Source organism: Mastigoproctus giganteus, chromosome 5 (genome assembly GCF_048544385.1).
Source record: "Mastigoproctus giganteus isolate SK-2022 chromosome 5, ASM4854438v1, whole genome shotgun sequence".
NCBI classification, from domain to species: Eukaryota; Metazoa; Arthropoda; class Arachnida; order Uropygi; family Thelyphonidae; genus Mastigoproctus; species Mastigoproctus giganteus.
The window spans coordinates 85,077,653-85,103,667 of NC_143579.1; the positions used below are offsets into that span (position 1 = coordinate 85,077,653).

Here is a 26,015-nt window from a genome sequence, read left to right on the forward strand (position 1 = left end):
TGAAGTTCTCTGAGCAGTGCAGACGGGCTGCAAGAGTAGCTCATGGAGTATTGTCAATGATATACAGGAATTTTTCCAGCAGGGATAAGGAGGTGATTATTCCATTGTATAAGGCAATGGTCAGGCCACACCTAGAGTACTGTACACAGGTCTGGAGGCCTCATTTCAAGAAGGATGTAGAGCTGCTGGAACGAGTACAGAGAAGGGCAACAAGATTAGTGAATGGAACAAAGGGGTGCTCTTACGAAGAAAGGCTTAAGTTTTGCAAATTACAGTGTCTGGAGACAAGGCACCAGCGAGGTGATCTGATAGAGGTGTATAAAGCCTTGAATGGTTTAAGCATGCTCAATGCTGATGGGATTCTTCCTCTAGCTCAGAAAAATCACCTGAGAGGGCATAAATTCAAATTGAGGAAAGACAGATGTAGGATAGACGTGAGGAAATTTGCCTTTAGCCAGCGGGTGGTTGGTTGGTGGAACAGACTTCCATCCCTTGTGGTGGAGGTTGATAGCCTAAATAAGTTTAAGGCTCAGCTGGACAGGTATTTGGAACGAACAGAGGGGTGAAGTGGAAGTGGGTTTTTTTTTTTTTTTTTGGCTGATGCTGCATAAGCTTGCTTTCTTGCATCAAATGCCTCTACTAATGCTACTAATTATTTTATGGTAGTGAACTCCAAAAATGTGTTTTAGAAAAATATCACAAAGATGTTCAAAATTGATTCTTATAACGGAACATATGATAATGATGAAAGTGTAGTGCAATTTCCATTATAAAAATGATCTTTTAGAGAGATAAATAGATGAGTTATATCGCAAAAATTTCAACTTCCAAGGTCTTTGAATGGATTACCAAAAAAAACAATGTGTTATTGGGTTCACATTAAAGTATCTCCATTTATTCCTATGGGATGCAAAATACGTTTCCATGATTTTTTTAAGTTTTCACCGGCTGGCAAAAACTTCGTAAAGTCGCATTTCCATAAGTTGAGTATTACATAATCTGGGGAGTGGCTGTACTCATTCACTTACAAATCAATACGTTAATGAAAGTTCTTTTGTTGATAATACATACAAAACAACACCAAGAAATGCCTTCAAAGCATTCTCAAAACTTTATAAGGAATGAAAGATCAGCAAACTATGAGATGCTTACTGACCCACTACTGAAAATGTACAAAGAACTGGTATTGTACTATTAATGGGCTTAAAAATTTATTTTCTACCTTCATATCTTTAGAAAACTGGTAATGTCAACAATGAACACTGGAGAAAGATTTCACCAAATTTCTTGCACTGAAAAATGGTATAAATGCAAGCGGAGTCCAAACGAGCTTGCTGATGAATACTGCTGGATATTTATGAGGAAGCCAGCAGATGGGAGAGGACAACATACAAGTGGAAATTAGCAGTGAAAACATTTTACACTCATAAAAATTCACCTTTTGTTAGAGCTTATAGCTTGTTAAGTAATTTTTTATTATTAACTAATAAAAAAATGTTATTTTTTTTTTCAAAAAAAAAAAAATGAGATGATACTGCAGAATATGTATGTATAGATAAAATTTTATTATTAGGGGGAAAAAAGTTAGTTTAAATTTGATAGCCAAATAATCAGCATTCACCTGCTCATAATTCATATCAGAAAGATAAACAAAGTACACATTTATATGAAATATATAAATCAATTTTTAGTCCATACCTGATAATGCATTTTTTCTTCTTGGGTTGTTTAGGCACACAGTGGCAATTCCTAACTCATCGTTCTTGGTAAAATCCACCTGTCCTTCACCTAGTTTACTGAACTTCTCACGAATTTCAGCCAGACTGAGAGTACATCGGTAATCCCCAGTTGAATACATCTTATCTGTATAAAAAATAAAAACTGACTGCCTCAACAATAATTTTCAATTATTGCTGGCATTTACTAATTTGAAATACAGCAGTCTTCCGATTATCTGGGAGCAGTTTAATTGGGTTGCAGACTAACCGGTGACTAAAAAAAAAATTTGATTAGTGTCATAAAAAATTCAATTACAGTATCTACTTACAATAATTTATTTTAAATTTAAATATATTTTTTAAAAAATACTGCTTAGAGCCCACAAACCCTTAATCCACCACTTGGAGTCTATTGTACAATCCTGTTCTTTAGGAATTCCTTCAATCCTTAGGTGCATGTGCATACAAACAGGTATATATTCAAAATCCATTGTAACGAGTTGGTTAGTGCATGTTAAGCGGGCTAGCACACTTTGAGTGTGATTGTTCAATGATTACATATGTATTTTGTTTGCATTTATTTCAAAAGTTTTAAAGTTACCCATCCTGTAAAAAAAAAAAAATTGTTCCTTCAATACAACAAAAACTAACTCATCAATAAACATGAAAAAGGTGCTGGAGTGTCAACTTTAATGAAAGGGTACAATGTTGGTGAATGGCAAAAAAACAAACTTCTTTACTTTCAATTTTCAATAAATTTCAATAAATAACAGAACATATGTATCTTTACAATTTGGTTTTTTTATATTAAATGCACATTGTTCATCATAATCACAATTTTAGCATTAGCATTACTAGAGGCATTTGATGCAAGAAAGCAAGCTTATGCAGCATCAGCCAAAAAAAAAAAAAAAAAACCCACTTCCACTTCACCCCTCTCTTCGTTCAAAATACCTGTCCAGCTGAGCCTTAAACTTATTTAGGCTATCAACCTCCACCACAAGGGATGGAAGTCTGTTCCACCAACCAACCACCCGCTGGCTAAAGGCAAATTTCCGCATGTCTATCGTACATCTGTCTTTCCTCAATTTGAATTTATGCCCTCTCAGGTGATTATTCTGAGCTAGAGGAAGAATCCCATCAGCATTGAGCATGCTCAACCCATTCAAGGCTTTATACACCACTATCAGATCACCTCGCTGGTGCCTAGTCTCCAGACACTGTAATTTGCAAAACTTAAGCCTTTCTTCGTAAGAGCACCCCTTTGTTCCATTCATTAATCTTGTTGCCCTTCTCTGTACTCGTTCCAGCAGCTCTACATCTTTCCTGAAATGAGGCCTCCAGACCTGTATACAGTACTCTAGGTGTGGCCTGACCATTGCCTTATACAAGGGAATAATCACCTCCTTATCCATGCTGGAAAAATTCCTCTATATCATTGACAATACTCCATGAGCTACTCTTGCAGCGCGTCTGCACTCCTCAGAGAACTTCATATCTGCCTGCACAACCACCCCCAAGTCCCTTTCATTCTCTACCACTGTCAGTGTAGTACCACAGAGTTGATACATTGCTCTGGGGTTGCTGTTTCCCATGTGTAGTACTTTACATTTGTCAATGTTAAACTTCATTTGCCACCTCTCAGCCCATCTGCTAAACCTTTCCAGATCCTGTTGCAGCAGCATAGTGTCAGTAGTGTCCTTGACAACCCTGCCAACCTTTGTATCGTCTGCAAACTTGGACATTAAGCTTGATATACCATCACCAATATCATTTATAAATACAGAAAACAATAATGGACCCAACACTGAGCCCTGAGGGACTCCACTAATAACATTAGTCCACGATGAGCAGTGCCCATTGATTACCACTCTCTGTCTTCTCCCCCTCAACCACCCCTTTATCCATAGCAGCAATTTGCCTCCGATGTCACGCTGCCCCAATTTGTGTAGCAGTCTTCCATGTGCAACAGTATCAAAAGCCTTTCTAAGATCCAAGTATATAATATCAAAGCTATTCCCTGCATCCAGTTCTTTTGTGACTGCATCATAGTATCCAATCAAATTGGTCGGGCAAGACTTCCCCTTAACAAAACCATGCTGTGTCCGAGCTATAACTGAAGTCTTGTCTAAATGATCCTGCAGTGCTTCTTTAACCAGTGCCTCCATTAATTTTCTTGTAACAGAAGTTAAGCTCACAGGTCTATAATTACTTGTGTCAGCCTTTGATCCTCCTTTGTGAATTGGGGTCACATTTGCACATTTCCAGTCTATGGGTACCTCCCCTGAGTCCAAGGAAGCTCTCATAATTATGGCTAAGGGTTTGCTTACTTCCTTTGTTGCCTCCTTTAATATAACTGGATAGATCCCATCCACCCCGGGTGCCTTTCTTCTGTTTATCTTCAACAATTTCTCCTCCACTTTACTCCCAGTTATTTCAAGATTCTGTAGCTTACTGCTAGAGTTGAATACACCTCTGGCATTCCCCTCGCTGAATAACTCCTCATGTGTGAATGTCGATGCAAAATATTCATTTAGTTTGTTAGCTACCTGAGCAGGATCATCAACAGTTGACCCATCAATATCAAGTGGACCAATCTGATTCATTCCCTTCCTTCTAGAGTTTACATAAGTAAAGAACTCTTTGCTGTTTTTCTTTGCATCCCTTGCCAAGGATTTCTCGTAATCTGCCTTCGCCTGCCTAACCTCCTTTGTAACTTGGTTGCATATCAACTTGTATCTATCATAGGCTTCTGTGTCATGTGTTAATTTGTAAGTATCCCATGCATTTTTCTTCTCTGCCATATGCCTCATTACTTCATCTGACATCCATTTTGGCCTAAACCTTGAACAATATTTCTTAGTCGGTATGTAAAGCCTAGTAGCTTCCAAAATAAGTTCTTTGAATGCTTCCCATTTTGAATTTGCTGTTGGTAACATCATCAGTTGATCCCACTGTATAGAATTTAAATACTGTCTCAGTCCATCGTAGTCGCCTTTACGGAAGCAATAACCCTTCCCTTTACCCCTAATGGTAGTTACCTCTTTGAGTAAATCCCACTTCAGCACACTGTGATCACTGCCACCTAGTGGTTCATTTATCTGCAGATTCTTAATGCATGAAGAATCACTGCTGATAATCAAATCAAGAGTATTGCTCCCTCTAGTTGCCTCCCGAACATGCTGATGTAGAAAACAATCATCCAATAAATCCACAAAAGCCCTGCTAGTGTGTGAGTGACCAGCCCCCAAATTCGAGTCAATATCTGGGAAATTAAAATCTCCCATTATAAGACTCTCTGATTTACTGGCCCACTCTATTTCCCTGTACAGTTTCTTATTATACTCATCAGAGTCATTAGGCCTATAGCACACTCCTACTCTCAATTTTGATCTCCCAATGCTTATGTCACACCAAACTGACTCAACACTGCACTGTCCAGCGATGTCGACTGGCTTCACTTCCTTGGTTTTTATGTGTTTCTTAACTAATAGCATAACCTCTCCTCCCTTCCTATCCTGTCTATCCTTTCTGTATACATTGTGCTCCCCAAATTCCAGTTCTGCATCCCTTATATCTGTGTGACACCACGTCTCTGATATCCCAACAATATCTGCTTTTGATGTTTTGAGCAATACCTCAAATTCATCAAATTTGTTTACTAAACTCCTAGCATTGGTGTACACGCAAGTATACCTGCACCTGTTTCTATTCTTAGCTACCCTAACACAACCCGTGCGTTTACTTGTACCGCAATGGCTCCCAGCAGTCTCTGAAATATCATGCATCTTGTTTTTCAGGCTTCTGCTCATTCTAATAGAATTAGTGCAAAAATCTCTTTCACCTCTCCCAGTGGCTACTGTCAATCTATTGTCTTTGTCACCCCCCAAGCTAGCAGGTTTGGTGAATGGCAAAAAAACAAACTTCTTTACTTTAAATTTTCAATAAATTTCAATAAATAACAGAACATATGTATCTTTACAATTTGGTTTTTTTATATTAAATGCACATTGTTCATAATCCCAATTTTTTTGCTTATTGTTTTAGCATTAGCATTGGAACATGATGCAAGAAAGCAAGCGTATATAGCATCAGCCAAAAAAAAAAAAAAAAAACACCCTTATTTCAACCATCCCCTCACTCCAAATGTTTGTCAAGTTCTGCCTTGAATCTATTTAAGCTATCAACTTCTATAAAGACAGATGGAAGTTTGTTCCAGCAATCAACCACCCGCTGGCTAAAGGCAAACTTCCACACATCTATCCTACAACCGTCTTTCCTCAATTTGAATTTATGCCCTCTCAGGTGATTATTCTGAGGAAGAGAAAGAATCTCATCAGCATTGAGCATGCCCAAACCATTCAAGGCTTTATTCACCTCAAACATATCACCTCGCAGGTGCCTAGTCTCCAGACACTGTAATTTGCAAAACTTAAGCCTTTCTTCGTAAGAGCAACCCTTTGTTCTGTTCACTAATCTTGTTGCCCTTCCCTGTACTCGTTCCAACAGCTCTACATTCTTCTTAAACTGAGGTCTCCAGACCTGTATACAGTATTCAAGGTGTGGCCTGACCATTGCCTTATACAAGGCAATGGTCAGGCAATTGCCTTATACAAGGGGATAATCACCTCCTTATCCCTGCTAGAAAAATTCCTGTATATCATTGACAGGACACCATGAACTACTCTTTCAGACCGTCTACACTGCTCAAAAAACTTCATATCTGCCTACACAATTAGCCCCAGGTTCTTTTCATTCTCTACCATTTCAGTGTGGTACAACAGAGTTGATACGTTACTCTAAGATTACATTACTGCTTCCCATATGTAGTACTTTACATTTGTCAATGTTAAACTTCATTTGACACCTCTCAGCCCATCTACTCAACTTTTCTAGATCCTGTTGCAGCAGTGTACTGTCATTAACAACCCTGCCGACCTTCGTATCATCTGCAAACTTGGACATTAAGCCTGATATACCATGATCAATATCATTTATAAATACAGAAAACAACAATGGACCCTACACTGAACCCTGATGGACTCCACTAATAACATTAGTCCACGAAGAGCGGTGTCCATTGATTACCACTCTCTTTCTTCTCCCACTCAACCATCCCTTTATCCATAGTAGCAATTTGCCTCCAATGCCACACTGCTCCAATTTGTGCAGCAGTCTTCCATGTGCAACAGTATCAAAGGCCTTTCAAAGATCCAAATATATGATATCAAAGTTATTCTTTGCATCCAGTTCCTTTGTGACTACATCATAGTATCCAATGAAATCAGTCAGACAAGACTTCCCCTTAACAAACCCATGCTGTGTCCAAGCTATAACTGAAGTCTTGTCTAGATGATCCTGCAATGCTTCTTTAACCAATGCCTCTATTAATTTCCCTGGAACAGAAGTTAAATTAACAGGTCTGTAATTACCTGTGTCTCCCTTTGTGGATTGGGGTCAAATTTGCACATCTCCAGTCCATGGGTACTTCCCCTGAGTCCAAGGAAGCTCTCATAATTATGGCTAAGGGTTTGCTTACTTCCTTTTCCGCTCCTTTAATATAACTGGATAGATTCCATCCACCCCAGGTGCCTTTTCTTATGTTTATCTTCAACAATTTCTCCTCCATTTTACTTTCAGTTTTTACGAGATTATCTAGCTTACTGCCAGAGTTGAATACACCTCTGGCATTCGCCTCCCTGAATAACTCCTCATGTGCGAATGTAAATGCAAAATATTCATTTAGTTTGTTAGCTACCTGAGCATGATCATCAACAGTTGAACCATCGATATCAAGTGGACCAATCTGATTAATCCCCTTCCTTCTAGAGTTTACATAAGTAAAGAACTCTTTGCTGATTTTCTCGTAATCTGCATTTGCCTGCCTAACCTCCTTTGTAAAGGCCCAGAATCTCCTCAAGATTCTGGGCCTTTAGTGGCTACTTACCCTAATTACAATTAAATACACCACTGAGACTAATCTGTTTACTCTTCTGTAAGCATTCTTAATAATTTATAGAAATTAGTCACAGACTAGTTTCATATTGTGTGTAAATTTTAAATTCTATCTAATCTCTAAATTTTCCAAGATGTTTTGCTAAATATAGAGTTAATCTCAGATTGTAATTTTTCTCTGGGTGCTTTTTAATTTTCTCTCAAATAGATCATCATACTTTATAAAATTTTGGTTGACAAATAATATAGTATAGTAGACTCCCGATTAACTGGGGAGATCGGGAAATTAATTTCCCAGATAATCCACAAAATCAAAGAGTGATATTGTTGTACACTTTGGCACTAATGATATTAAGAGTAGGAGACCGGCGGAATTACTTAACAAGTACAAATCAATGCTGAAAAAAGGCTGTGAGTTAGGGTTGAATTTGAAAGTGTCTGCAATTCTGCCCAGACACGATAGGAGGGAGTATATGATGAGAGCATTGTCGATCAATTTGGCCCTGGAGAGATTGTGCAAGGCTCAAGGAGTAGAATTTTTCTCAGCCTGGTCTGTGCTTGTTAACAGGAGAGACTGCTTCTGCAGGAATGGGATACAGTTAAATAGAAAGGGTGCAAGAATATTTGCTGATGCTATCGAGGCAGAGTTAGATGGGTCCGAAAACTGCTAGCTTGGGGGGGATACACAGACTAATAGATTAACAGTAGCCGCTGGCAGAGGTAAAAGTGATTCTTGCACTACTTCTATTGAAATGCAATTGAGTAGCAGCCTGGAAAGCAAGGCAATGGGGATTTCCAGGACTGCTGGGAGTCATAGTGGAACAAGTAAATACAGGGCTGTGTTAGGATACCTAAGAGTAGAAACAGGTGCATGTATACTTGCATGTACACCAATACTAGGAGTATAGTTAATAAATTCGATGAGCTTGAAGTGCTAGTCAAGACATCAAAGGCAGATATTGTTGGGATATCAGAGACAAGGTGTCACACAGACATAAGCAGTGCAGAACTGGAATTTGGGAAGCACAATGTGTACAGAAAGGATAGACAGGACAGAAAAGGAGGAGGGGTCATGCTGCTAGTTAAGAAACACATAAAATCTAAGGAAGTGCATCCAATTGATGTTGGTGGACAGTGCAATTTTGAGTCTGTTTGGTGTGACATAAAGAAAAAATGGGAAAGAAAAAATTAGAGTAGGTGTGTGTTATAGGCCAAATGAATCTGATGAGTATAATGAGCAATTGTGCAGAGAAATAGAGTGGGACAGTAAATCAGAGTGTCTTATAATGGGGGATTTTAATTTCAAAGAGATTGACTGGAATTTGTGGGTTGGTCACTCACACACTAGCAAGGCTTTTTGTGGATTTATTGGCTGATTGTTTTCTACAGTAGCATGTTTGGGAGGCAACTAGAGGGAGTAATACTCTTGATCTGATTATCAGTAATGATTCTTCATGCATCAAGAATCTGCAGATAAAGGAACCACTAGGTGGCAGTGATCACAGTGTGCTGAAGTGGGATTTACTCAAAGAGCTAACTAACAGTAAAGGGGAGGGTTTTTGCTTTCATAGAGGTGACTATGGTGGTCTGAGACAGTATTTAAATTCTATACGTTGGGACCAACTGATGATGTTACCAACAGCAAATTCAAAATGGGAAGCATTCAAAGAATTAATTTTGGATGCTACTAGGCTTTTCATATAAACAAAGAAATATTGTTCAAGATTTAGACCTAAATGGATGTCAGATGGACTCATTAGACATGTGACAGAGAAGAAAAATGCATGGGATACATATAAATTAACATATGACACAGAAGCCTATGATAGATATAAGCTGCTCTGTATTAGCATTAGCAAAGGCACATGATGCAAGAAAGCAAGCTTATACAGCATCAGCCAAAAAAAAAAAAAAAAAAAAACCCCTTATTTCACCCATCCACTCGCTCCAAATGTTTGTCCAGTTCTGTCTTGAATCTATTTAAGCTATCAACTTCTACAAAGACAGATGGAAGTTTGTTCCAGCAATCAACCACCCGCTGGCTAAAGTCAAACTTCTGCACGTCTATCCTACAACCGTCTTTCCTCAATTTGAATTTATGCTCTCTCAGGCGATTCTTCTGAGCAAGAGGAAGAATACAACCATTCATGGCTTTATACACCTCATTCATATCACCTCGCAGGTGCCTAGTCTCCAGACACTGTAATTTGCAAAACTTAAGCCTTTCTTTGTAAGAGCAACCCTCTGTTCCCTTCACTAATCTTGTTGCCTTTCTCTGTACTCGTTCCAACAGCTCTACATCGTTTCTTAAAATGAGGCCTCCAGACCTGTATACAGTACTCAATGTATGGTCTGACCATTGCCTTATACAAAGGGATAATCACCTCCTTATCCCTGCTAGAAAAATTCCTGTGTATCATTGACAAGACACCATGAACTACTCTTGCAGACTGTCTGCACTGCTCAGAAAACTTCATATCTGCCTGCACAATTACCCCCAGGTCCTTTTCATTCTCTACCACTGTCAGTGTGGTACCACAGAGTTGGTACCACACTGACAGTGGTACCAACTCTGTGGTACCACTGATTTAGTGGCTCAGAATCACTAAATCTAAGAAGCTGAAAATATATCAAGATGTTTTTAAATTTTAAAAAAATTATTTTTATTTGTTGCTCTCTGGGTTCTTCTTGTTTGAAAAATTCTGAAAAATCCCAAAATATTTTATTTGCGAAATAAAATTCATGGGTAGTTATTTAATACTTTCCAAGCATTTTTCAATTGCAATTACTTCTTACTGTATGCCAATATTGTGGAGATGAGAACACAGTAATTTTTTAAGATATTTAGCATATGACTTTTCACACGTGGCATATAATGACATCTGAACTTGAGGTACTGATAACAAATACTTTTAAATTGAATACAGTAAAGAGAGCTAAGCACTGATGACCTTAGTAAATAACCCCATATCATGCAAAACACATTCTTCTCAATTCCACCCATGGTGTTTTGGCAAAAGAACACTAGAAGAATTCTGAAAAATCTTTATGCCAAGATGTCTCCAGGTCCTAATGGTATTTATCCACTAATTCTCCAAACCTCCACTATAGAGGTTGACCCTATTTTACACTGACACACTCTTATTCCACTGATGTTTTTCCTTCTGCATGAAAATTTACTTAAACCACCAAATTCAAAAAAAGGGGTGAAAAATCTCCCCCTTTCAATTATCATCTCACTTCATTTACCCCTACTCACTCCAAAGTAATGGAGAAATCCATCAACTGCTAAATCTTACACTATCTTGAAACCTTCCATCTGATTAATGAGTGCCAATGTGGATTGATTCTGCCTGATCAACTAGTGATATCTTGACTCGTCTTTGGACAAATTCAATGGAAACATTCAGTGAAATTCAATCAATTACTCTTGACCATTTCCAAAGTTTCCGATTGTGTTTGGCATAAAGAACCTTTGAACAAGCTTGCATCTTATGGTCTGCTTTCCACTTCATGAAATTAGGTAAATAATTTTCTCCAACTGCTCACTGCAGGTGATGGTAGAGAGCTCTGTCTACTAACTGCTCAGTTGATGCCTGTGTTTCTAAGATTCAGTTCTTTCTCCACCCTTTTCCTCTTGGATATTAATGACCTTCTTCCACAGACTAGAAACCCTATCCATAATTTTGCCAAAGACAATGCACTATATTCCACCTTCCAGTTCAGAAACCTTTCTCTCCACAAACAGCATCAACATCACAAATAACCATCAGCAATTCCTTAAATGCCAATTTCTAGGTAATTCTTCAATGGGGTGAAGAAAATGTAGTTAACTTCAATCCTTCTAAAAGTCAGTCTTGTATTATTTCTCCCAAAAAAAAAAAATCTGCTGTTCCTGTGCTCATCTTTAATAACATGCAGACTTCTAGATAAGACTTAGCTACCCAATATTAAAACAAAATTATTTCAAAAAACCAAATCAGAATTTTTTTTTAAAATCACAAAAAAAATCAGTAAAAAATCTTGAAAGCATATGAAAAAATAATAAAACATTCGTATAAAACTCATTACTTCTTTTTTGGTATAATATATATCTTTTATGTCTAGTTATATATCACTTAATTCAATTTCATCAAATTCTGAATCTGAATTGCAGAGAATTTCAGATTCAGCTTTTGTAAGCCAAAATCAGAAAATCAGTTTCTAAGAGTCAATATACCAATTTTGGCCTTTGTAAGCCAAAATTGGAAAAATATTTCTCCTACAATTTCAAAATAAATTTTCATGCTGCCATCTGTCGTACACTGTGTCAGAGGGAACCTGACTGAGGTTTACAAGGCTCTGAAAGGGGTTAGTAAAATGAATGAAGGTGAAATTTTCACTGTTATAAGTAAAAATGAATGAAGGTGAAGGTTTCACTGTTAATAAAACTAGGTGCCATAAATTCAAATTACAGAGGAAGATGTTTAGACTAGATTGTAAAAATTTTTATTTTAGCAAGCAAGTTGCCTCCACAAGTAGTTGAGGCTGACAATTTGAAGAAATTCAAAGATCAACTGGATAGTTAGCTATGCAAGGAGGGAAGTACATAATATGTCTACAGTCAGACCACTCTTTAACGAACTTCCATATGGCAAATTTTTCTGTGTAGCGAACTTTTTTGATTTGATCTTGGTCATTACATTGAAATAGTTTCTATATAACAAAAAAAAAATTCCATATAACGAACTGATTTCGAGAGACCTGGGTACGCATTGTTCGAATCTGTGGCCTTTAGGCAATAAAGCTGATGCTGTAAAAAGCACGAATTAAGAGCTAAAAGGATTAAGAATTAATCCATTTAAATTTTAAGAGCTAAAGGGATTAATTCCACGAATTAAGAGCTAAAACATTTTATAATTTAGTGGTTCCCATAAAACCCTGCAGGAGGAAACTGCCCAAACACGGCACAGGATAGAAAAAGATGGAAGGTTTTGAGGGAGGCCTTTGCCTCCCTCAAAACTCAGTACAGTAGTGTACTTCTCAGTACAATACTGCACTGAGAAGTCACGCTGGTCAAGTCCACAGCCACTGGCAAAGATTAAGGCATATTCCCGACGCAGACATTGGCTCTGGTCAACCTGTTTTCTCTGTAAAAAAATAAATAAATAAATTTCTTTAAAATTTGGTATTCCTGGGAGTAGTGCGTTAACCATTCTGAAAAACTGTTTCGATTTTCAAAGTGTTTGAGGAAATGGGATATAGTCAGAAGAGTGCAAAATTATGTCTTTGTGAAGGCGTAGATGAAGCAGTGTTTAAGTAAATGAAGTTGATTCCAGACCAAAAGGTGCTGATATCAGGGCCATTAATAAAAGAAAAGGCTATGGAGTACGCATCTTTTCTGGGGCATAAAACATTCCAAGACAGTTCTGGTTGGCTGGTCAAATTTAAAGAAAACCAGGGCTTACTCGAAAAAGTTATTTCCGATGAAAGTGGAGTTGCAAGCTAAGAAGAATATACCCACTGGAAAGAAACAGTTTTGAAAAAAAATCATGGAGGACTACGAGCACAAAGATATACTGGTGTGCAAAACTTAAGGACCAACACTATTTCTAAAGGTTATAACTACAAAATCTTTTTACTTAAGATACTCTTTACTGATGAGAGCAGATTAAGTCTCAGCAGAGATTCTAGACATCAGCTAATCTGCCAACAGTTTGGCACACGGTATCACCCTGCAAACATCACTGAAAGGGATCGATATGGTGGTCGAGGTGTTTTCGTCTGGGGAGACATTATCTTAGATGGACGTACACAACTCCCAATACTGGAAGGCGGTACTATATCCAGTGCATGCTACTGTACTGAGGTAATCCTTCTCCATGTGCATCTGTTCTGAGGTGCCATTGGCCCTGGGTTTTTGTTTATGGATGATAATGCCACACCCCATCACACCGTAGCTGTTGATATGCTTTTGGAAAGTGAGGACATTGTTTATATGGATTGGCGTGCCTGTTTCCCCCCAATTTAAATCCCTTCGAACACATATGGGATGCTATGGGGAGATGCCTGGTTTGTTTGTTTGTTATTTGGTTTTTAGGAGCATTAGCAACTAAGGCAATATTGCTCCAGGGATATGCAGTGGTCATTCCCTGACCTTTCTGCATCCTCCATATTTGGTGGTCACGGGTTCGAACTCCAGTCTAATCAAGAAGTGTGTGCTACGCACTGCTGCTCCTACCCACCTGGCTACAGAGGTGCCCAGGGGGGAAATGCCTAACGGCAGATCCACACCCACCAGAAAATGTTCACCAGCTGAAGATGGCACTGACAGAGGAATGGACAATGTTACTGCAAGAACTTATCAACAACATTGTTCTAAGTATGAACAGGCGGTGCAAAGCCCGCATCGACATTAGGGGTGGCCATATCTCCTACTGAGGACCACCTCTTCCCTTTGTTCCATCTTTGGCAGTGATGCATCTCTATCATAGCAGCCAGTGCTATGTTGCCATTTTTAAATAAAGTCCCTCTGTACCGTTTTGTTTCCGCTGTTGTGTCGGTATTGTTTCCTTCATCATTTCTATACCTCACGAGGTTCCTTTGGTATGCTTTTCCCATATCCAGGCCACTCCTATGAAAAGCTACAGAAGAAAACCTGACTGGTCTTAAATTTTGCACACCAGTATATTCAACATTGATTAAATGTCTATTTTTTAAATGTTTGCTGAGCAAGACACTGACTTTTAAAGGTGATAAATATGTAGGTGGTAAAAATAGTAAGGAGAGAATTACACTCTTGGTTGGTGCAAATATGGCTGGTAATGAAAAACTGAAGCTTTTGGTAATAGACAAAAGTAAACAACCCCATGTTTCAAAGGAGTAAAGTCACTAGAGTTAGACTACAACTAAAACAAAAAAGCTTGGATGACAAGTGAACAGTGGATTTTAAATTTCAATAGAAAGATGACAAAAGAAAACAGAAAAATTGCGTTGAATTTCAACAACTGCCCTGCCCACCTTCACTCAGTAATTTCGGAATTACAAGTGTGAAGCTTGTTTTCTTCCATCCGAATACCTCGTCTAAACTGCAGCCAATGGGCCAAGGATTTGAAAATGCACTATCAAAGGTGTATACTGAAAAAAAAATTCTACTGAGAATAGAAACCAACAAACCTATAGATTTGCAGATGTGCATAGTTGCTGAAAGTGTGGAGTCAAGATGTGGTGGAAACAATGATTCAGAATTGTTTTGCAAAAGCATGTTTTGCCAAAACGCTAATTAAAAGCAATGAGAGGGATGAACTACTACAAGACATTGAGCAATCTTGGGAAGAGTTCCAAGCGAGGTTTGATCAGTGGAGAAATTGTTCTTGACGAATTTTTAGGAGTTGATAATGATGTCATAGTAGCCGAATATCCGAGTGACTCCAATATTTTGGAGAGCATTCAAAGAACAACTGACAATATTGACTAGTGACCTTCCAAACAATAAATAAATGTTGGCAGCATTTGAAACTTTGCATTGAGGCCTTCAGTGGGAAGAAAATGTAACAGAATATATATTTGAGTGTTAAAACAAATGGGAACATTTTTATAAACGGTGTATAGTAGAATGCATTGTACAACAAAAAATAACTAAATATTTTACAAAATAATTCTTGAAAGTGTACTAATACATTGTGTGCATCATGTAAATAGTAATTTCTTAATATGTGATATTAATAAATTAATTGTTTTAAAATGTTAGAAAATTTATTCATTCCCATTTATTTCCCATCTTTTACTATATTTCTGAATTTACAGTATTTTTCACTGTTGAAAGAGTCATATCATCTGGTGAGTATGGGCTTGCAAACCCAGGGTCCTGAGCTGGATATCATCATTCTTCTCTTTTTTGCTTTCTTGGTGATTCCCTTCTACTCTCTCTCTCTCTCTCTCTCAGGGTAATGTAGGAATTTTTTTTTTTTTTTTTTTTTCTTTTTGGCTGGTGCAGCATAAGCCTCAGGTTTCCTTGCACCATATGGCTAATAATAATAATAACAACAAAATTTCTGTGTAACGAATTTTTTCAAGCGAACAATCGATTTCGTTATATAGAGGTCCGACTGTATTTTCTTATCTATATTTTACCTTTTTTTTTTTTTTTTTTTTTTTTAACAAGGGTAACAAAAGCCTGTGGCCTCCATGCACTATTTAGCTAATACTAATACATGCTCAGACAAACTGATCCTGGGCATCCCCAGCCTAACTGCATAACAAAATGACCTCAACAAAAGAATGCTGGACAACCAAACACAAAAGAATCCAAACTATACCACAACATGGAAGAAAGCACACAAATACTAATACTAATGGGAATTTACCACATTGAATCATATATGCTTATACAGTTCATTTCAGTTTAATCCTGATCTAAACATTATCACACTGCAATGAATGTATTCTTCCACCTAGACCAAGACATGATTCACTCAACTAAGACACTACCTAGTAGCAATACAAGTAAATGGACGTGTGTATCAGAAATACAGTACAATACAAACAAATGAGATCAGTTATTTTCAGTCATGGAAAGGCAAGAACAACCTCCCACTTGGTTACATCAAGATTAAACTAAAGTGAAATGAAATCAACAAAAAACACAACAGAGAGCATGCTTCACTTGGGCAATTGACATCTTTTGCATTTCAGAGCCACAGGTTCTGCAATGCAAAGGATGCCAATTAAAGGATGTTAATTATATAAAAATCAACATGCAGTTGCAACTGCCACAGAAACTGGTTTTAGCATATTAATATCATCAGAACAACAGAGGAGACAGCACCTCTACTTTCTTATCTAACCTGTTTCTTACTAGTTGTCATATTAAACCACTCCTCCAATTTGATGAATCTGCATGAAACAGTGAAAGTCACATTTAAGAATGGCATAAATCTTCTAGATGTCACTTTCATATACCCTTCTTCTATTCCAGGTTTGCTGTCAATGACATATCAAGCTGGATCCTAAATCGAATGCATGCATCCTTAAAATAATATGCAGTAACTTTAATCTCACTCCATAAATGAGATTGTGAGAATGCACACTAGATAAAGCCTACCAAACTCATTATTAAACTTCGCAATTAACTCAAGTGTCACACAAGAAAGACAGGCTTGACACATGCTCCTTGGAAAATGCAGTCCTACTTGAGACTAAATAGAAACACATCATGAGCCAATTATGCTCCTCATGTAATTCCAACATAATCAAAATGTTGCTCCAAAGATGTAAAAAGAATCAGGATCATCACAATACTGATCCCCAGGAGGCTCACATCTGGTGAGTATGGGCTTGGCAAACCCAGGTATAATATATATCCAGGGTCCTGAGCTGGATATCATCATTCCTCTCTCTCTCTCTCTCTCTCTCTCTCTCTCTCTCTCTCTCTCTCTCTCTCTCTCAGGGTAATGTGGGATTTTTTTTTTTTTTTTTTTTTGGCTAGTGCAGCATAAGCCTCAGGCTTCCTTGCGCCATATGGCTAATAATAATAATCAGTGCCTGCAAAAAATGCAAATAATTTATGCAAAATGTATATAAATATTTATACAAATTTATGCAAAGCTGCATAAAATTAATAAACTTTTAAGTAACATACTTTTAATTCCTTTTATTGTGGAACACTTACTTATTATTACAAAAGGTGAAGAAATGTGCATTCAAAATTAAAATATGATGTTTTTTAAATGGTCATGTATCAAATTAAGGGAACTTGCAAAAATGATAAACTAAAATAATTACTTTAAATATGAATTATTGTCTTAGGCTCGTATTAGTTGTTTTCCATGAAAAATGATGAGAAGGATGCAAACATCAGTCTGCCAACTGGTGACCTATATCATGGATTAATATCAAAATTGATTTTATACAAAAATATCTTACTAGCCACAAACCTAATCCCTTCCCTGTTTTTCTCGTGGGTCTTTAAGTATGCTCATCAAGGTTTTTCCAATCAAAAATCTTTGAGATTCCCACAAATGCCCAGGTCCTATTGTATCAAAATAATATAATATGCAAATTAACCTATTGTGGAATGTTTTACACATATTTTCCCCATTCTTTTTAAAACACTAATTTAGTATGATTATGCACAATACAGTAATTCAAATGCCCATTAAAATAATAAATATAATTTTTTTTTTTTTTTTTTTATGTGAATCGAAAACACGAGAGGTATTAGAACCTATAGTACTTAGTACTGTGCTTGGGTTGGAGGTTGAGAAGACGAAAGAAGATATTTGTTGACATTGGACTTGAACTTCTGTAGACTGTAATTTTCAGGAAATACGAGTGAAGGAAGGTTGTTCCAGAAAACGGCAGTTTCTGGAACAACCTTCCTTCACTTGTATTTCCTGAAAATTAATGAATAATTGAGGAAGATGAAAAGTTGGTTCTGTGGGTTTGAAGTTGGACAGTAAATGGATGTTGGCTGGTGGCAGCACGTGTTCGGACTGTTTTGAAAGGGAGAGCGGGAATTATAGAAGCCAATTCAGAAGAACAGTACCCATGGAAGTATCTGTAGAAGAGGCATGCAGCAGAAACAGTACGTCTATGAGAAAGCAAGTGGAGAGACTCTGTTAGAGATGAATCATTAATTAACCTGACTGCCCTCTTCTGAATGGAATCAAGAAGCCTGAGAGAGGTTTTGGGGGCACCACACCAGATGTGAGAACAATATTCCATGGCAGGGCGGATTTGCGATTTATACAGAGTGAGCAGCTGTTTGGAAGAAAAGAAATGCCAAGAGCGAAAGAGAAAACCAAGTTTTTTAGATTCAGAAGAAGCAATATTTGTAATGTGCTTGTGCCAAGAGAGATTAGAAATCAGGGTAATCCCCAAAAGATATATATCATTTTGCCTAGAAATTAGAAATCAGAGTGTCACTAAAGATAAGCATAGGAGCAGAAGAATCCTTTTTGCGAGATATAAGACAAGACTGAGTTTTAGAAGGGTTGAAATCAACTAAGTTGTCTTTGCCCCACTGGAGAATTACCTGAAGATCAGCATTTAAGGAATTGGTAGCAGATTTTCGAGAAGTTGAAGCTGATTGAGCAGGACAAGGTTTCTCAAAATGGAAAGTGGAATGCAATGTGCTATCATCGGCAAAACTATGGATAGGATTTCCAGTCAATGGAAGAAGGTCATTAATATACAAGAGGAAAAGAGTGGGGGAAAGAACTGAACCTTGAGCGACACCGGCATTAATGGAGAAGTTAGAAGACAGAGAGCCATCTACCATCACCTTCAGTGAGCGGTCAGAGAGAAAACTAGATAACCAATTACTAAAAACAGTTGGCAAACCATAAGATGGAAGCTTGTTTAGAAGATCTTTATGCCAAACAAGATCAAAAGCCTTTGAGATGTCAAGAGCAACTACTTGTGTTTCACCGAACCTTTCCATTGAATTAGTCCATAAATGGGTAACATAAGCCAGAATATCACCAGTGGATCGACACTGACAGAATCCATACTGGCGATCATTGATCAGACGGAAGGTTTCAAGGTAGTTTAAGAGTTAACGGTTAATTGATTTCTCCATTACTTTAGAAAGAGTAGAAGTAATTGCAATGGGCGATAATTGGATGGGAGGGATTTGTCACCCTTTTTAGGAACTGGCTGGATATGAGCAAATTTCCAAGCAGAAGGAAAAACACCTTTGGAATAAAAAAGTGAAAAAAGGCGGCAAAGAATAGGAGTAAGTTCAGCAGCACAGGTTTTGAGAACAAGTGGAGAAATACCATCAGGACCTGGAGCTTTCTTAGCATCAAGATTCATCAAAATCCTTCTGATACCCTTTTGACGAAAGACCACAGGAGGCATTGAATGGACCATGTTGGAAATGGTGGGAAGTGTTTTACCAAGATCATTAATACATGAGCTGGAAGAAAAATGGGATGCTAGAAGGTCAGCTTTATCCTTGGCTGAAGTGACAACAGAACCATCTGGTTTGGACAGAGGTGGGAGCAGAGATGGGCAAAAGTTGCGGCCAATAGCTTTGGCAAGAGACCAGAATGCTCGGCTATCATTAGAGAAAGAAGCAAGTTTTCTACCCTTAGCCTGTTCAAACTCTAGTTTGGACTGATTAATGACTGCTTTACAATTGTTGCGAGGTTTGGGCCGCCTCCGTAGCCAGGTGGGAAGGAGCAGCAGTGCGTAGCACATGCTTCTTGATTAGACCGGGGTTCGAGCCCATCACCACCAAATACGGAGGATGCGGAAAGATCAAGGGAATGACCACCGCATATTCCCGGAGCAATATGGCCTTAGTTGCTAATGCTCCTAAAAACCAAATAACAAACAAACAACAGCGAGGTTTGGCGTAGGCAGAAAATGAAACTGAAGAATTAGAAACAAGCCAATTATGATATGCAACATTCTTCTCTTGAACAACAGCCTTAGCACATTCATTGTAAAACCAAGGTTTAGATAAAGGACGAGATTTTAAAGTGGAGTGTGGGATAAAGGATTCCATTCCTGCGAGAATAATTTCACTGACACGATCTGAGCAAACGCTGACATCAGAAGTTTGGAAACAGTAATCCGACCAAGGAAAAGAAGAAAAGAAGTCTCACAGGTCATCCCATTTTGCATTCTTGTAATGCCAAACAACACGAGGTTGGGAATAGCCATGAGATAAAGGTTCCATTGGAGAAGAGACAATCACCAAGTTGTGATCTGAAGTGCCTAAAGGACCTCTCACTTCGACCATGTACTTAGAAGGGTTGTTTGTGAGAAAAAGATCAAGCGTATTGGCTATATGATTAGGATTGTCCGGTATTCTTGTAGGTAAATGAACAATCTGTGCTAGGTCATTAGTAATTACAAAAGCCTCAGCATCTCGACCTGCTGGGTCGGTGTGACTAGAAAACGGAAGCCAGCTGCTGTTGTGAACATTAAAATCATCAAGAAAAATTACCTCACTGTTAGGAAAGTTGGACTGGAGAAAGTCAAGTTGCAAAGAGAGGAAGTCAAAGAGCTCCAAGTGATTAGTGGAGTTGGGAGTACGGTAGAGATAACAGATGAATTTGACACAATGAGGTAGAGAGATTTTAAGCCAGAGAAGATCAAAGAGAGGAGATTCCAAATTGACAAGTCTCTGACAGGGAATATCAGAACGGACATATGCACAAGTACCACCTTTGAGGTGAAAGGAATCATACAGCAAATAATTTGGGCAACTGAGATGAGCATTAGTTGAATCAACCGATAACTGAGATTCTGTCAGAAAAAGTACATGGGGTTTGGCAGACTGCAAGTGGAAATAGACATCGTTGAGATTAGAATTGAGACCTGTATATTTGTGAAATGAATTAGGAAGTCCGTGGGAGGTTTAGATCTTTTCGCAGATAAGCTTGCTCTATTAGTTTGACAATTCATGGTGTATTCAATAGTAAGAAAAAGTAGGTGGGACATGCTGTATGAAGTAATGAAATTTTTGGATATGGCGTACACATGGTAAGAATATACCCAGATCCTTGACATAACGTAGCCTCAACAATGCTCCCCACATACACACTACTCGGACTCCCTCCAGTCACTATCTGGCAGAGTAGAGGTAGCAAGATTATACACTAGTTGATCCGGAGGTCTCCTAGAGAGTTACCAATAGGTTCGGTCCGGTGTACTAACTAGCGGCCGGCCTGCGAACACCGTTTTAGAGCTGTACCCTCGAAATGTAAGGAATATTGGATCTCGCCACGACGTTCATCATAACCTCAAAAGTCATCAATCATACTGCATGATGGAAGAGATAGGGAAGGGTTGACCGGAACTTAGCTCTAGAGACTAAACATGGGTTCCACCACTTCAAGCCTCCAATAAGCAAAATGGTGGTATTGCACCGGTTGATGAGAGTCACCTACCACCTAGTACTGCCTGGTAACATAGAGGGGCGACCCCTGCTTACGTTGGTTCACACCTGGGTGGTCACCCACCATCTACTTGTGCATGGAGGTTATACCCAGGATTACTAACAGTCCCACCATCGTGAAGGTGCAAGCAGAGGATTTGGCTATCACAGACCGTCCGGACTTCGCCGAAATTGGGTCCACTTGACTTGAGTGTCCCCCGAATATCAGTTCCATCAGCGTTTTAGACTCCCAGGTAGCAAGTACAGCTTGTCTAGCATATCTGAGAGAATGTCTGTGACAACCTCAAGGATCATAATAAATAAACAAATGAATTAATATGCATTATCACTTGTTTTTAAATATTTTGAAGTTTTTAAACACTTAAAAAATGAACAGTTTAACAAGAATTAGTTCTGATACTAAGTTACAAAAAAAAAAAAAATAAATAAATAAAGTATTTTGTTACTTGCAAGTTTTCATGTGATCCAAAACAAGTAACAGTTAAATTCTGTCAAAAGTTTTTTCAAGGAACAAGCTCATAAAAACTTTCTAGTGTGAAATAAAATGTTTTTAAACCGTCATAATTTGCAGGGAGGTAATGCACTTTACTAAGTTTGGAATACAAATAAAACAGGTTGTTTTACAAATTTAAACAGTTACTAACAACCAATCAATGATTATATATCTAGTAAAAATATCAAAAATAGTGCTTTCCAGTTCAAAAAGTTAACATAAAAAAAAATTACAAATTATTTTATATGTCTAAAATTTTATGTTATTATACTTACTTTAACCAACAAATTTATGATAGTGTCTAGCATGTCAATGAAAACTTAATGAAATAAGTAATAAATGTTTCACTATATGAACAAATCCAAACTTTACTCTTAATTGTAAAAAATATATATATATAAAACAAATCAAAATGTTTTACCAGCTTTGCATTCATATCAATATTTTAATAACACTAATTTGCATTATTACCTGTTTTTAAAGAGTTTGAGCCTTTTAAGCACTTCAAAAAGTTCAAAAGTTTAACAGGAATTAGTTCTCTAATAAACAAGCCTTGAGACATACTGAATGTAAAAGGGAAAAAATTATATCAATAACTTAATAAGAAGACACTCATTTATCAAAAAAAAAAAAAAAAAGTTAATTAAAAAAAAGTCAAGTCTGATCCCAAACAAATTATAGTGAAATTCTTTTTTGAGGAACTAGCTCATAAAACCTTCATAAAATAAAAAAAACCAAAAAAAAAAAAACACTTATCTGAAGTGGAATATAAAATAATTACCCCAGGGGCTCACATCTGGTGAGTATGGGCTTGGCACACCCAGGGTCCTGAGCTGGATACCATCATTCTTTCCTCTTTTGGTGATTTCCTCCTACTTTTATGTATTTATCTATCTCTCTCTCTTAGGGCACTCAAATTTTTTTTTGGCTGGTGCATCATAATCATCGGGCTTCCTTGCACCATATGGCTAATAATAATAATAAAAATATTTTTCAGCTGTCATAATTTGCAGATGGCAGGTGGCGTAGTGATGGTTGTGTTAAGTGCTTATGGAATTGTGCTCCCCTTTTTTGATGCATAAGTGTGGTTTAAAGAGTAGTTATGTTTATTAAATATATGAAATGGATAGAGATAACATTGGTGAGTCATAGGATAAAATTTTATTGCAGGTGCTGAAGATACATACAAGATATTGGTGTTTGAAAATTTTGTCTCTAATAGCGACGCATATATAGACCATAGCCTCATAGGCTTACCATAGAGGATTTTTCCTTGTGAAAATTCCCATAGACTTTACATTGTCCCGTTGAAATAACATTACACAAAATGGAGACTTGATACCTTGTTGCATTGAATATTTACTGGCTTGGGTTAGCCACCTTTAGGGAGAAGCCATTAAATATTTATATGTGATCATATACTGTGGACATATTAGTGTTTTATTACTTTGAATTCACAATTACATTTTGGTAAAGTCCCATAGGCTAACATGGGCCTAGTTTTGGGCTACTTTTAAAGAAATTTAAAGTGGCTGTAACTCTCTTAATTTTGGGGTTGAGGAATTACTTATTTGGTGCATAATTTTATGGCGTCCCTGTCCATTAAGGGCTGAGATCTGAAAACCCACCTTGGGGAAATCTTCAACTCTTATGCAGATTTCATCCCAGGTGGGGAAAAGTGTCTATATTGATAGACTGGGAATTAATTGGTTCTCAGACTTTTCATTGTCTAGATTACTTTTCTAAATAATATAATGTCAGAAGAAGACAGAGATATTACTTGATCCCAGGAATTTGATGCATATTCATCTTCTTCTCAAGCATATTCTTCCTCTGTGGATTTTGCAACAAGACAGGTGTCTCTAGAGAAAGAATCTTTTTGGACACCAATAAGAAATAAAGGTAAAAGGAAATCAAAGACCCCTAAAACTATTATAATAAGGGAAAAAGACAAACTGAAACTTGATAAAACAAATATGGAAAAATTATGACCTTGAATGATGAAGAAGATATGAACCGCCAGTCTCTCGTTAAAGTAGTTCAAGCAAGTAGTACAGCCGAGAACGGTGAGGGTTATGGAGTTTATGATTCTCCAAGTGGTATAGGGGATAATATAATTACTGTTTTCAGTAGGGAGGACTATAGGATTTCTTTTATAGATGGTTTAAACCTGGGAGGATCATTAAATGCCTCTTAGGTGTATGTGGCATTGGCTAAGGTAAGAAGGGCTTTAGGAGAAATAATGTCTAAAGAGCCAAGTACAATAACAAAACCAGCATCCAATAGAATTTTTGGTCTTTGGGCTGACTTGGAGGCAGTGACAACAGCTTTGGTCGTGAACAAAATAAACCAAAATCCAAACAGAGGCTGACAGTGCAAGTTGGGAATCTGATTATCCTCAGAATCTGATTATTCTCAGGACTCTTCCTTGAGTTCGAGTCAAGACATAAAGCAGAAAGTGACTCAAGTCATTAAGCATGACCACTAGGAGAAGAAAGTGACTCAAGTCATTAAGCATGACCACAAGGAGAAGAAAGTGACTCAAGTCATTAAGCATGACCACAAGGAGAAGAAAGTGACTCAAGTCATTAAGCATGACCACAAGGAGAAGAAAGCAAATGAATTCATCTCCTTACAAATAAGAGGATCCTTGTGGAGACCACACATTCGGCAGATGCTAATAGGATCTCTTCTGCTCCTGCCTTGAAAGAGATAGATCTTACAATGATGGAGAAACCTCAGTTATCAGATCCAACAGTGTTAATATATGGTGCCCCTCATGATTATGTTAAGGAGGATATACTTAAAGATCTATTCATTAAAAACTTAAAAGATTTTGGATTCTCGAAGGAGGAAGTTAAAGACAAGGTGTCTTTCAGATTTAGCATTTAGCATTAGCATTAGCATTAGCAGAGGCATATGATGCAAGAAAGCAAGCTTATTCAGCATCAGCCAAAAAAAAAACAAAAAAAAAAAAAAAAAAAAACCCACTCCCATTTCACCCCTCCGTTCGTTCGAAATACCTGTCCAGTTGAGCTTTAAATTTGTTTAGGCTATCAACTTCAACAACCAGTGATGGAAGTCGGTTCCACCAACCAACCACCCGCTGGCCAAAGGCAAATTTCCGCACATCTATCCGACATCCGTCCTTCCTCAATTTGAATTTATGCCCTCTGAGGTGATTATTCTGAGAAAGATGAAGAATCCCATTGGCATTGAGCATGCTCAAACCATTCAAAGCCTTATACACCTCTATCAGATCACCTCGCCGGTGCCTAGTCTCCAGACTCTGTAATTTGCAAAACTTAAGCCTTTCTTCGTAAGAGCAACCCTTTGTTCCATTTACTAATCTTGTTGCCCTTCTCTGTACCCGTTCCAGCAGCTCTACATCCTTCTTGAAATGAGGCCTCCAGACCTGTATACAGTACTCAAGATGTGGCCTTACCATTGCCTTATACAAGGGAATAATCACCTCCTTATCCCTGCTAGAAAAATTCCTCTTTATCATTGACAAGACACCATGAGCTACTCTTGCAGCTCGTCTGCACTGCTCAGAGAACTTCATATTTTTGATTTAGTTCTAGATCAGGTACAAAAGTGGTTAATTGGGTGATTGAATTTAGTCCTCGTATGATGAGGTACATTCTGGAGAGTGATAGAATCTATCTTGGATTCACATCACACAGGTTCCATAGCTTTACGATTATAAGCAAATGTTTCCGTTGTTTGGGGTATGGCCACTCGGCCCAATTTTGTTCCCATAAGGCAGTTTCTTTTGGACACCGTGCAGAGGATGGTCATGTCTATGGGGAGTGTCCCCATAAAGAAGATTCTCCAAAATGTATCAACTGTAAGAGACATGGTAGAGATTATAATCATTCTGTAAGGGATGCTAAGTATCCAAAATACTTGAAAGCGGTACAGCTTACGGACAGTAGAACAAAACATGAGTGATAAT

General features: G+C 37.7%; 1 protein-coding gene across 1 annotated transcript in view; it reads right to left on the bottom strand.

Annotated features, from left to right (window-relative positions):
• LOC150085536 (ethylmalonyl-CoA decarboxylase-like) overlaps window positions 1-26,015 on the bottom strand; it is a 56,098-nt gene that overhangs the window by 14,884 nt on the left and 15,199 nt on the right. The window contains exons 2-3 of the mRNA XM_090373318.1: window positions 22,529-22,620; window positions 1,699-1,863 (exon numbers count right to left, since the gene is read on the bottom strand). Of these exons, the coding sequence (XP_090229444.1) occupies window positions 1,699-1,863; window positions 22,529-22,619 (256 nt within the window). The 5' untranslated portion in view covers window position 22,620. The remainder of the gene's footprint in view (window positions 1-1,698; window positions 1,864-22,528; window positions 22,621-26,015) is intronic.